Source organism: Lolium rigidum, chromosome 6, assembly GCF_022539505.1.
Source record: "Lolium rigidum isolate FL_2022 chromosome 6, APGP_CSIRO_Lrig_0.1, whole genome shotgun sequence".
In the NCBI taxonomy this organism is placed as follows: domain Eukaryota; kingdom Viridiplantae; phylum Streptophyta; class Magnoliopsida; order Poales; family Poaceae; genus Lolium; species Lolium rigidum.
In genome coordinates this window covers 260467160-260479493 of record NC_061513.1, presented here as the reverse complement: position 1 = coordinate 260479493, position 12334 = coordinate 260467160, and the positions used below count along the sequence as shown (strand labels likewise).

The 12334-nt window shown below is 52.1% G+C and overlaps 1 protein-coding gene across 1 annotated transcript; it reads right to left on the bottom strand.

Annotated features, from left to right (window-relative positions):
• Positions 1 to 9341: 9341 nt before the first annotated feature.
• Positions 9342 to 9798, bottom strand: LOC124664031. Its single transcript, XM_047201640.1, has one exon. The coding sequence runs from the start codon at positions 9705 to 9707 to the stop codon at positions 9342 to 9344; it is 366 nt and encodes a 121-aa protein (XP_047057596.1). The 5' UTR covers positions 9708 to 9798.
• Positions 9799 to 12334: the final 2536 nt, after the last annotated feature.

The window sequence follows — 12334 nt, the reverse complement described above, 5'->3', positions numbered from 1 at the left end:
TCACATGGCAAGAGATAAAAGAAAAGATTGATTATTTTATTTGGCTGCCACGGAATTGATCATGGATACTGAACTCCTGATCGATAGGCACAGGGATCGTACCAGCTGAGCTACGCTGCTGCTGTTGTTCCAAGGCGGCCGCGACACTTCTTGAACCCATCTATGATCGAGACCTGGATCACGGTGGCCGGCCAGAGAGCAACGAGGACGGCGTGGATGCGGCTGCCATTTACACAACGAACAAACAGCAAGGCCTCAGGTTTCTGGCTGGAACCGAACTCGAAAACGAGCTACAAGGATAAACGAAGAAGCAACGAACCAATGCGTTGCTGATGAGCTTGTGCTGAACATGAATACGCAGGTGAAGAAAACCCACGCCTTGAACCTGGCCGACGCGGAGGAAGACCGAGGCGACGAACTTGAGGCGAGGACGTACGGAGACGGACGGTGCAGAGAGTTGGAGACGGGGACGTGCCGGCGAGGACGAGCGCAGCGACGCCCGGGACGAGCGGCTGCCGGACGGTCGCGAGGCCTGGCGGCGCACACGCGGACGAACAGCCGGAGGAGCTGGTCAGGAGCACGCTGGAGGTCGTGGTGCCGGTGCCGGGAGACGCGCGCGCGGACGACGACGTGGAGAAAGCGGTGAACTTGCAGCTTGGAGCGGCCGGCGACGCTGCAGCGGTCGGTGCAGACGAAGACGAGAAGAACTGCGATGAGCGCTGCCGGCGAACAACGATCTTGGCGGAGGCGGACGAGAAGAGGACGCTCGCGCGTTGGCGACCTTGGCGACGAGACGGAGGAGAGCGACGGTCGCCGAGAGGTACAGGTTCTCGCTTGCGGCGGAAGTAGAGGCAGCAGCTCGAGCGCCGCGACCGGTAGGAACTAGGAAGAGGAGAAGCGAGCGGGCGGAGTGACGGCGCTTGCTGGAGCAAAGAAAGGAATGAGAGAGTGGCGGCGGGGAGGAAGTAGGCGAGCTAGGGTTTGATGGGACATGTGAGCGCCGGTTTTAAAGGAATGAGGAGGCAGAAGGATCGGCCGTCCCATCCATCAGGTGGCGACGTGGCTGCTGTGGATGCTCGTCCGTACGAAGCTGGAAGAAGATTGGCCAAGGTGGGCTTCGGTTGTGCTTACAGATGGCCAGATTGGTGGGCTGCTCCTAGGTAGGTTAGTTGGGCTTGGTTGGAGCTGGTACGATGCAAAGGAAAACAAGAGAAGATACAATTCCCTGGCAACATGATTGATCGGCACAACTTCTTTCCTTTTTCTTGTTGAGAACTCCCGGGACAAGAGAAAAAGATGAGAGGAAGGTTAGACAGATTTGCAAAATGAGATCTTAGTTTTAGAATAATTTTGCAAAGCTCCAAAATATGTGTTTTGGTTTTATTTGAAATAAGAAAAGGATAAGGGAGGGTTTTACAAAACCATATGAGAGGAAGAAAACAAATAGTTTTTATTTCAAAATAATTTTATTTGATAAAATCTTGTGGATGATATGATGCATATGTCATGATGATGCATAAAATAAAAATAACAAACAAATCTAATATGGGGATTTTTCCTGGGTCGCTACAGACGCCAATGCCGTTCACGGCCATCTTCCAGCCGCCGCTGCTTGGCAGCCGCATGTCCGGTGGGACTGGATACCGGGCGTGGTACAGCGCCCACGCCTCTGGCATGGTGAGGCTACCGCGGCCGAAGCCGTTCGCCGCGGCGATCTTGCGGGAGGACGAGCTCGACATTTTGGAGCGGCGAGGAGAAGATCTGGGAGGTGAGGCGGCGGCGACGAGAAGGTTTGGGAGCGGTGAGAACCGGCAGGCGTCTTAAAACAAGCGCGGCGGCTGGGTGGTTGCATGCAACAACGCCGCGCGGGACGGCCACACGGCCATGCACGACGAGACGCGTCCCTGCGTCGCCTGGGAAAATAGGGACGCCATTAACGTCGCTTGACCAAAGGTAGGCGACGGGGTTTTAGCCTTCCGAGCCGCTGACGCGTCGGGCCCGCGTCGCTTCGCCACGCTTTTCGTTGTGTCCGGCGTGCCCGGTGCGTCCCCTGTGGGACGGGCACGGGCTCGGGGCGCCGGACACCGTATCGGGACGCGCTGGACAAAATTGGACTTTGGAGGACGCGGCTGGAACCGTTTTTTGGTCCGGCGCGCCCCAAATTGCTTTGGGGGACGCGACTGAAGATGCTCTTAGAAAGATGGTTAGAAAAATAAACTGTGTTTTGCTTACGGAATTGCTTCACACACGACAACTCTCGTCCGATCTCTGTACGAGAACAATTCCTACACCTCCAGTAGTTACAGCTCTAATTAATTCTCTGCTCCATGCCTAAGTCCAGCCCAAGACCAAACCCACTATACTCTACTTCGTTAAAACCTGTTCACGACTGCACCTTTTCACTCCATATCGCTCGTCTTCTTCAAGAGTTCCATCCCATCTCTTCACAGGCTGCATCGACGAGGCTAGCGCCCATTTCCCTTAGAGCATCTCCACCGGCGGTCCTGATAACGGTCCCGATAATGTTTTAGGGGTCGGTATCGAAAATGGGCTCGCATCGGCGCGCCCAAAATAGCGCCGGTAATTTTTCGAGTCCAATAGAAGCGTCGGCAACCCCGTGATGGCCCCTTAGCGAAGGGCGCGAATCGGGCGCGCCGGCGCCTCGCGGCACGACGGTTTTCGCGGTTAGGGGCGCCTTGTCAGCGAAGGACGCGACGGTTCGCATCGGCCGCGACGCGAGAAGGTTGGTCATCGGCGTTTAATGGTCTCCCGCGTGGAAACCGAGGCGGCGACGAGGACAGTGACTGGCCACGCGGCGTCCAGTCGCCTACGCTGCCGCAAATCCGGGCGGAGGAGATGGGCAAGCAGCGACGTGCATAGCAGCTGCAGCGGCGCTGCCGTGCGGATGTAGGCCGGAGCCGCAGCGGCGTGAGGACGAGCTGTACGAGTGGCGATGAATTGAGGAGTTGCAGGAGCGGTTGCGGATGCGGGAGCTCCATCAATGGCAGTGGCGGGAGGAGCTGGAGCAGCAGCTGCGGGAGGAGGCGGCGGCAGCAGAAGCGACGGTGTGGCAGGCGTTGGCGGCGCAAGTGGAGGAGGAGGAGGAGTCGAAGGAGGAGGACGCGAAGGAGGAGGAGGATGACAACCCTAACTTCGACTGGTCCGACGAAGATGGGCCAGACCCGGAGGAGGCGGCGACGCAGCAATTGGCGCTCCTCGAGTCGTTCGAGTGGCAGAAGAAATTGCAGGAGAGGCGCCTGGTGATGGCGTGTACAGCACACGTCCGTTGGGAACCCCAAGAGGAAGGTATGATGCGCACAGTAGCAAGTTTTCCCTCAGAAAGAAACCAAGGTTTATCGAACCAGGAGGAGCCAAGAAGCACGTTGAAGGTTGATGGCGGCGGGATGTAGTGCGGCGCAACACCAGGGATTCCGGCGCCAACGTGGAACCTGCACAACACAACCAAAGTACTTTGCCCCAACGAAACAATGAGGTTGTCAATCTCACCGGCTTGCTGTAACAAAGGATTAACCGTATTGTGTGGAAGATGATTGTTTGCAGAAAATAGTAAAGAACAATTGCAGTAGATTGTATGCGATGTAAAAGAATGGACCGGGGTCCACAGTTCACTAGAGGTGTCTCTCCCATAAGATAAATAGCATGTTGGGTGAACAAATTACGATCGAGCAATTGACAAATAGAGAGGGCATGACAATGCACATACATGATATGATAAGTATTGTGAGATTTAATTGGGCATTACGATAAAGTACATAGACCGCTATCCAACATGCATCTATGCCTAAAAGTCCACCTTCAGAGTTATCATCCGAACCCCTTCCAAGTATTAAGTTGCAAACAACAGACAATTGCATTAAGTATGGTGCGTAATGTAATCAATAACTACATCCCTGACATAGCATCAATGTTTTATCCCTAGTGGCAACAAGCACATCCACAACCTTAGAACTTTCGTCACATCGTCCCGCATTTAATGGAGGCATGAACCCACTATCGAGCATAAATACTCCCTCTTGGAGTTAAGAGTAAAAACTTGGCCAGAGCCTCTACTAATAACTGGAGAGCATGCAAGATCATAAACAACACATAGGTAATAGATTGATAATTAACATAACATAGTATTCTCTATCCATCGGATCCCGACAAACACAACATATAGAATTACGTGATAGATGATCTTGATCATGTTAGGCAGCTCACAAGATCCGACAATGAAGCACATGAGGAGAAGACAACCATCTAGCTACTCGCTATGGACCCATAGTCCAGGGGTGAACTACTCACTCATCACTCCTGGAGGCGACCATGGCGGTGAAGAGTCCTCCCGGGAGATGATTCCCCTCTCCGGCAGTGGTGCCGGAGGTGATCTCCGTAATCCCCCGAGATGGGATTGGCGCGGCGGCGTCTCGGAAGGTTTTCCGTATCGTGGCTCTCGGATCGGGGGTTTAGCGACGGAGGCTTTAAGTAGGCGGAAGGGCAACGCGGGGGCCACACGAGGGCCCCACACGCCAGAGCCGCGCGGCGTAGGGCCGGGCCGCGCCGCCCTGTTGTGGCGGCGCCTCGTGGCCCCACTTCCTTTCCCCTTCGGTCTTCTGGAAGCTTCGTGCAAAAATAGGACCCTGGGCGTTGATTTCGTCCAATTCCGAGAATATTTCCTTTGTAGGATTTCTGAAACCAAAAACAGCTAGAAAACAAGAATCGGCTCTTCGGCATCTCGTTAATAGGTTAGTGCCGGAAAATGCATAAATACGACATATAATGTGTATAAAACATGTAGATATCATCAATAATGTGGCATGGAATCATAAGAAATTATCGATACGTCGGAGACGTATCACCTGGCGGAGCAGGAGAGGCAGCTCCGCCTCGGGGAGGAGGCGGAGCTGCGGCGGAGCAGCGTGCGGCTCCGGACCCCCACTCGGCCTGAGAAGAGGCCCAGTGGTCGCCGTGACTGCTGTCCCCGTTGCGGTCGAGCCACAACAGCGCATCGCCGCTCGGGGACGTCATCGATGCCCACGGCGGCGAGGCCCACAGGGACTAGGCGGCCACCTCGTCCTCCTCAAACCCTAGGATAGGGTTATATATATATTTTTTAGTTTAAAGCTCATATAGAAGGCTTTATTTTGTAGTTTAAATTTGTCCAAAATAGGGTATATGTATAAATATGCCCAAATTCGGGCATACGTTTAATGAAATATGGTTTAGGTTTAATTGTTTTTGTTTTTTCCTTTTTGTTGTATTTCACTTTTGGTGTGCGTGTGCAGTGCGCGACCCAAACAGACGATGGCCAGATCCACATGCCTGCGTAAATGGCTCAAAACGAACGGTCTAACGCGTCCGTTTAAATCGCAGCGTTGGAGATGCCCTAAGTGAAAGTAGCCTACTAGAAGAAGAGAGATGGTCCGATTCTTATTCAACCTCAGCCCAGCTCATACCCGAACTGTGCTAGCCTCGAATTGCCTCGCGCGAGAGAGTCGCAGCCACGTAGGATCGTACAAAGTATCGGACAAAAATTATCGTACGTATAGCAGGACTCTTTTGCTTAAACACTAGCAGTTCTTATATTTATGAAAGGAAGATGCTTAATTAATCACCTCTCCTATATAAATAAGTGACGGTGCGTAAAAAGTCCGATTTATTTTTGTTAGCACTCTCCATAGCATGGCATCAGTGCTTTGTAGTAATGCTTTCATGTCGGGTGTCTAGTAGGATTCCACCTAAATCCTACTTATAGTATAATTTATGTTTTAGTGGGCATGACGGTGCCCACGAAATGCAGGAGCTTGTAATAGCAATTTTTTTGCAATGCATATCATAATTTTCATTTGAGCTTTATATTCCTCCTCATCCTTCTTTGTGGGAGCGGCCAACACATAATCTACACCTTGCCTCTGATTTTTAAAAGCCTCGCAATATTTTCTAATTTTATTGTGAGCACTATTGAGATCCTTACCAACATGAAGACCACAAGCTTCAATTCCATTCGGCCAATAACTAAAACCAACTCTTAAAACTGATTCTATACCAAATTTTTCTGCGCATAGTTGCATCTTTAGCGACACTATATTCCAACCAATCATATCTTTTAAACCATTTCTCCTGAAATCTCCGCTTTTATTTAGCAACTAATTTGAAGGAAATTTATGACCAACGGGTTGGCATGGCCCCATTACAAAATAGTCTCCCATAGCAGCATCTCTGATGTTTACATCTAGCTCCTCGAACGGTTTCGAAGGCCAAGATTCGAAACAATGTCTTCTGGATTAAGCTCAACACTAGCATTCTCATAGTGGGTGTTATTGTTGTCCACTTCTGGATTAACAACAAGAGTATCAGGATTATCTTTCTGCTGGCCAGGGGACAGCTGTTGTGTGGTACTATATGTTCCATCAACATTTGTATTGTCTTCTTCAGCCCCAGAAGATTTGTTCGTATTGCCAAGTTGCATCAGTGATGGAAAATAAGATGTAACCGGTCAAATTGATGAGCTGATCTTTGATCTCTTTGTCCCCTTCATCCTCTACGCAATCATACAGGATAAAAAGAGTTACAAATCAAAATCAGCAAATTTAATTATAGCCATGAAATTGAATATTTGGTTCTACAATGTTGAGTGCGTTCAGCATTATAATTGCAAATTCGAGTCAATTAAACAAAAAAATACCAATTGGAGAGGGGAAGAAGCCGGCAGATCGGAATCTGGAGGCGGTGATCAAAGCCGAGCGCCGGTGTGCATGGCAATTCTTTGGTAGCGGAAGGCTGGAAGTGCTTCGACGTGGTTCTGCTTCTGCAGAGTGCAGACTGCAGGTCGGGCTCTAAAATGTCGCGGGAGAATATTTGGGAGCCACGGAGGCCGAGGACAAAAAGAAGTTCTCGACTAAAGCCGCGTGGGGTTCGGCTAGAGGCGGTTTCAGCCGTTAGCGGCGTATTTTTGATCCTCTATGACCTTTTAGGGGATCGGTTAAAGATGCTCTAAGTACCAGTACCATCTCGATCTGTCCAGGCGGATGCTTGGTTGCAATCAAGTCGCAGGGACCCTGTTTAAATATTAGCAGTCCCATTCTCTCTCGATCAATTTCTCTCCATCACCGTTGGTGGTCGAGGATGAAGAAACTAAGACCGTCAGCTTTTGTTGACTCTCATTGATTTCACAACTCCTATCCAATTCGATACTGAGAGTGATATTGGAAGCGAAGATGCAAGGCCACATTCGCCATCACCCTAAAAACCATCTCCAAGGTCATATGATGCTCACCCTAACAACAATCTCCAAGACCACATTCCTATTTCAAGATATAATGCTAATGAACAAGATGATGATCACTTTTTTTTTTCGAAATGGGGGATATATCGCCCCAGCTTCTACATCCAAAGGATGCACACGGCTTTTTTTTATTAGATTATTCACGAAACCTTACAAGAAAAAATACAAAAGATCAAACTCAAAGCAACCTTACTATACCTACAGTGGGATGAAGAGGGTGACAATACACCAACTCAAATCATCCAAAACTAAATGCCTTCTCGGACCGCCCAATAGCAGGTGAGAAACACATCCAGCCAAGTAGACTCTCGCGCACGCCAACGCACACGCCACAGGAGTTGCTCCCGCCGTCTTCCTCGACTCCATCTTCAAGAGAGATCAACGCATTAACCTTGCAAGACCTGCCGTCGATGCCACCATGACGCCGCACGGCTCCACCCTCCTGCACGTATACATCACCCCGCATCTGTCGTCGATACCCTGCAGCACCATGCCACTGAGACTCAGCGCCAACAATGTGGTAGATGAACACCACTCCACCGAAGTCCGCCAACATCCAGCAGCTGCTCCAAAAACGATGCCCCAAGAGGTAGAACGACGCAGGACGCGCCGCCATCGTCCGATCCGGGAGACCCGGACCTAGGGTTTCCCCCGGAGCAGCACGAGTGAGAAACCGTAGGCTGCGTCGACGATGCCTTCAGGAAGGGAGCGACGCGTGACGCCGCCATCGCCCGCCAAGACCTTGGTCGAAGCTCGGTTTTCACCGGCAGCCACGCAACCCGACTCGTCGCAAACCGGCCGACCTCCTCCGGCGAAGGAAAAGACCACCGCCACCGTGGCCAGAGCCGCTGCCCTGGGCGTCCTCAGGGATGCGGAAGTGGCCGAGGGGAACCACCGCGAGCCGTCGATGTAGAAGAGGGAGACGCTGCGCAGACGTCACCACCCGCCCAGCCCCAAACGGGCCTAGATCGGGCCCGACATCCGCGCCGCCACGCCCGCGTCACCGTCGTCGGCCGAAGCTGCTCCGCCTAGGTCGCCACCCACCCCGCTCCACCATCGCTTGGAAGAAGGTAGCCGCCGCCGCGCCGCCTTGATCCGCGACCGAGGGAAACCGCCGTCGCCGCCACGCCGCACAGGCTTTGCCTGGCGACGCCCAGGGCAGCGACGGCGGAGGGGATCTGCGCTATGGATGACTCGGGAAGGTAAGGGATGGGCGCCCCGGCGCGGCGGCCGCCGCGCGGAGGTGGGCGGAGGGTTAGGCCACCAAGATGGTATATGATCGACTAGCTTAGCTATACTTAGCTATATATGTTACTCATTTAACAAACTTTTCTCACAATTGGGGGAATGCATTTTTTTAAAGTGTCCCCACCCTCCAATTTTGTGCTAGGTCCGCCACTGCCATTATGGCTTTATCTACGTTGCAGTCGATAACTAAAATAACATGGGAGTCATGGTATCGTGGTCGTGGATCGGAATAGATCAAGACAGAGGTACGTCGGCGTCTCGGCCGGTCACGAGCCAATGGTGGTTCGGCAGCTTACGACATTGAGCTGAATCATCCAAGTGCCGGTGACGTGCGACGATGTTTAATTAAGATAACACACTGGCATTCCTTATCAAGATCGAGGTGGCCGACCGACAGGGACGACGTGAAAGACCCATGGGTTATCGCTGACGACGGCGACGTCGACTTGCAATGACGCAAAAGAAAGCGACACTGTAATTGCGGAGAAGTTCGGTGCAGAAAAACTCATACAGTACAATCGTCTGTTTTCTACGCTTGTAGACTTGTAGCACCAGAGGATGGAAGCGTCTGAGCTGGATTTAGCGTAACGAAATCATACAGACAGATTAGCACGTTTTCATATGATCACGTACATTCTGGTGCTGGTTTTGGACTTCTGGTACACAGCGGTAGTTTATGCTAAATCAGTATCCCCTTGTGTCGATCGATTCCTCGACAGAGATCAAACAAACGAACAGTAAGCTTATGTACACGCGCCGGCGAGGTGGGGCGCTCGGTTAGCCCTTTCGCAGGTGGTGCGCGGCGCGGCTAGCCTTTGGTGTCCTTGTCGCGGGCGGCGGAGGCGAGGCGGGAGGCGATGGCGGAGTGGTACATGGCGTCGTGGAAGCTCTCCGTCTCCATCATCCGCATGCGCAGCTGCCGCGCCTTCTCCTCCGTCAGCACCCCGAACCGCCTCGCCGCCGGCTTCTCGCGCTGCTCCTCCGGCGCCGACGAAGCTGCAGGCTGGGCGTCGATGTAGTCGGGCTGGCCCGACCACCCCAGCAGCGGCGCCCACCATTTGCCGTTCCCGTCGGAACGGAGCCTCGGCCCGGCGGCCGCGCAGGAGCAGGGCCGGGCCCCGGGCACCGCCGGACGGACGGAGAAGGCGGCTGAGGTTCCATACGCCACTGTCATTGATGAATTGATGCGCAACGCGAGAACACGAGGAAGAATCCAAAGATTTCAGCAGGGTTGGCCGGTTTACGATTGAGCAAGAGCTGGATTGGTTCCGTTTCGATCGTTGTTGCTGGCTTGCTGCTAAAGGTGGCGCGCGGTGGGATTATATAAAGCGCGCGGGAGGAGCGGGGAGAGGAACGAGCGGATAAGCTTTCGCGGGCGGACCGAGGGGAGAGGATGGGCCGGGGCTGCCACGTGCCGCGCATCGCACGGTACGTTCCCGATAGGGACGGGATATTCGGCCGTGACTGCCGTGTGCCGCGCGTGCGCTTTTTTCTACTACGGAGTACTTCGAAATGAAATGTTCCACCTTTGTCCGCATCTCCACAATATATATGTCCAAAGCATTTTTATTTAGATTTATGTACATCTCCACACTATATGTGAGTTCGTCAGGTTTCGCGAAAAAATCGATATTTTTTATGATCTATGAAATAAAGAGAAATTTTACTTTTATAAAACCCTATTTTAGCACCGAGTTTTACTTTTTTTACACATGTCACACCATAAGTCGATTTTTCATAAAACAATTTTGTTAACACATAGCATGTGAAGATGTACGTACAAATTTATTTTTCAATTTTTTAATATTTTCAAATATATCTAAAATGGATTTTTTTTAAAGGAAGCATATGTTATACTGAGCAAAACCACCACTCCCATGACGCATCTCTAAAATATGATGGAAAATAGGGCACACGGATTTTGGATGGTGCAAAATAAGCCATGTCCAGTGGCCCCAGCACTTCAAACTTGCATTTCGACACGTCAAACTTCGATCTAAAAAACTCAAACTTTCATTTGAATACTTCTAATCCACTTAGGCAGTTCGATACATTTGAACTCTAATCTGACGATACATAGAACTTGACATCGACTTCGACAATACATAGATCGATAAACGCTAGTGTGGCAATAAATGAAGCTCATCTACAAGATCACAAAAGTGGAAGTTGCGGATGTGAGCTGCTTTTCCCTGCGCGCACGGTGAGACGAAAGACGGCAGCAAACGTTGGTGCTCCGCTGGCATTTTAAACTACAGGTGCCAGCATGGGGAGTATGAGTTTGATTAAGTATTATGGAGATATGAATATCTATGATATCAATTGAATACTCTGTTGTTTAAATGTATTTTTTTGAAAGGTATCCACGTGTTTTAATATTGGTTAAAGTTACAACACACGCAGTCCCATACTAGGCAGAGCAAGGACAAAAGTCCTGATACATTTGCACAGAACACCCTGAGAAGAGATACATTACAACCGCCTCCTCGAAGATGCCTTTGCAGATCGCCAACTGCCATCGATCTCCGCCACCGCGATAGCGCCGCCGGTGACAAGAGGGACAACAAACCTTCATACTCTGGTCCGAACAAGCACCATCGCGAACAAAGCCGCTTTATGAGCCAATGAACTTGTCCGCCGCGAACGACAGAGCCTTCTCTGATGTGGCTCGTCAGTCGGGGAGCGTCCCCGTGCTCGTCGAACTCCAGAACCATCATCTTCATCCGACCAGGTCGTAGAAGAGCACTGGATCTGCTTGCCACTATCCACAAACAATGCAGCCAACTAGACATGCCCAGGCCGTTGCGATCATACTCCAAAGAGATGATAGCCGCTGGCCCACTGCATTGTAAACAAATTTCACAGACTCTGAGACGGTGCTGGAGCGCACACCGTCGAGACGACGAAGCCGGAGAACACAATCCCAAGATTTGGTCGTTGCCGCTGCTACCACTTCCGGAAAAACTAACCTTGCCGATTTGAACGACCAGCGAGGAACACACGACGCCGACTCCTTGACATCGTCGCGAGCAGCCTTGTCGAGATGGGGGGAGCCGTGGACACCTTATTCGTCGGAACGACGGCACTGCCTCCATTAAAACGCCGCCACCACACAAACTAGTACCTAACCTATCTACAAGCCTTAACCTGGCACCGGGGTCCTCCACTCCTTCTGCTGCCGGAACGGCAGTCGGAGGAGGGAAAACCCACGGGCTGGTCGACAGTGGATGATGGGATCTGGTAACCGCCTTCTCCTACAACATGAGAGACGAGATTGGGATTTTGGGGATTGAAGGATATCTTTGAATCAAAGTTTTGTTTAAATGTAGTTGTGGAGCTATGCAGAGGTCAAAGGGGGGCCAATGCCCCCCCCCCCCACCGTCCTGAAGGTGTGGACCTATGTTTGTTCAGTGTTGAACTAAGAGCATCTCCAGTCGCGTCCCCCAAAGCGTCCCCCAAAGGGATTTGGGGCGCGCCGGACAAAAAAACCGTTCCAGCCGCGTCCCCCAAAGCCCATTTTTGTCCGGCGCGCCCCCATACGGTGTCCGGCGCCCCGAGCCCGTCCCCGTCCCACGGGGACGCACCGGGCACGCCGGACACAACGAAAGCGAGGCGGGGAGTGGCGGGGCCGACCCGTCGGCGGCACGGAAGGCTAAAACCCCGTCGCCTACCTTTGGTCAAACGACGTTAATGGCGTCCCTCGTTTTCCCGGCGACGCGAGGACGCGTCTCGTCGTGCATGGCCGCGTGGCCGTCCGCGCCGGAGTTATTGCGTGTAACCACCCGCTGCCACCGCTGTTTT

Bases quoted from the DNA above. Each gene is read 5' to 3' on its own strand.
- LOC124664031 (XM_047201640.1), bottom strand. From the start codon at position 9,707: ATGACAGTGGCGTATGGAACCTCAGCCGCCTTCTCCGTCCGTCCGGCG.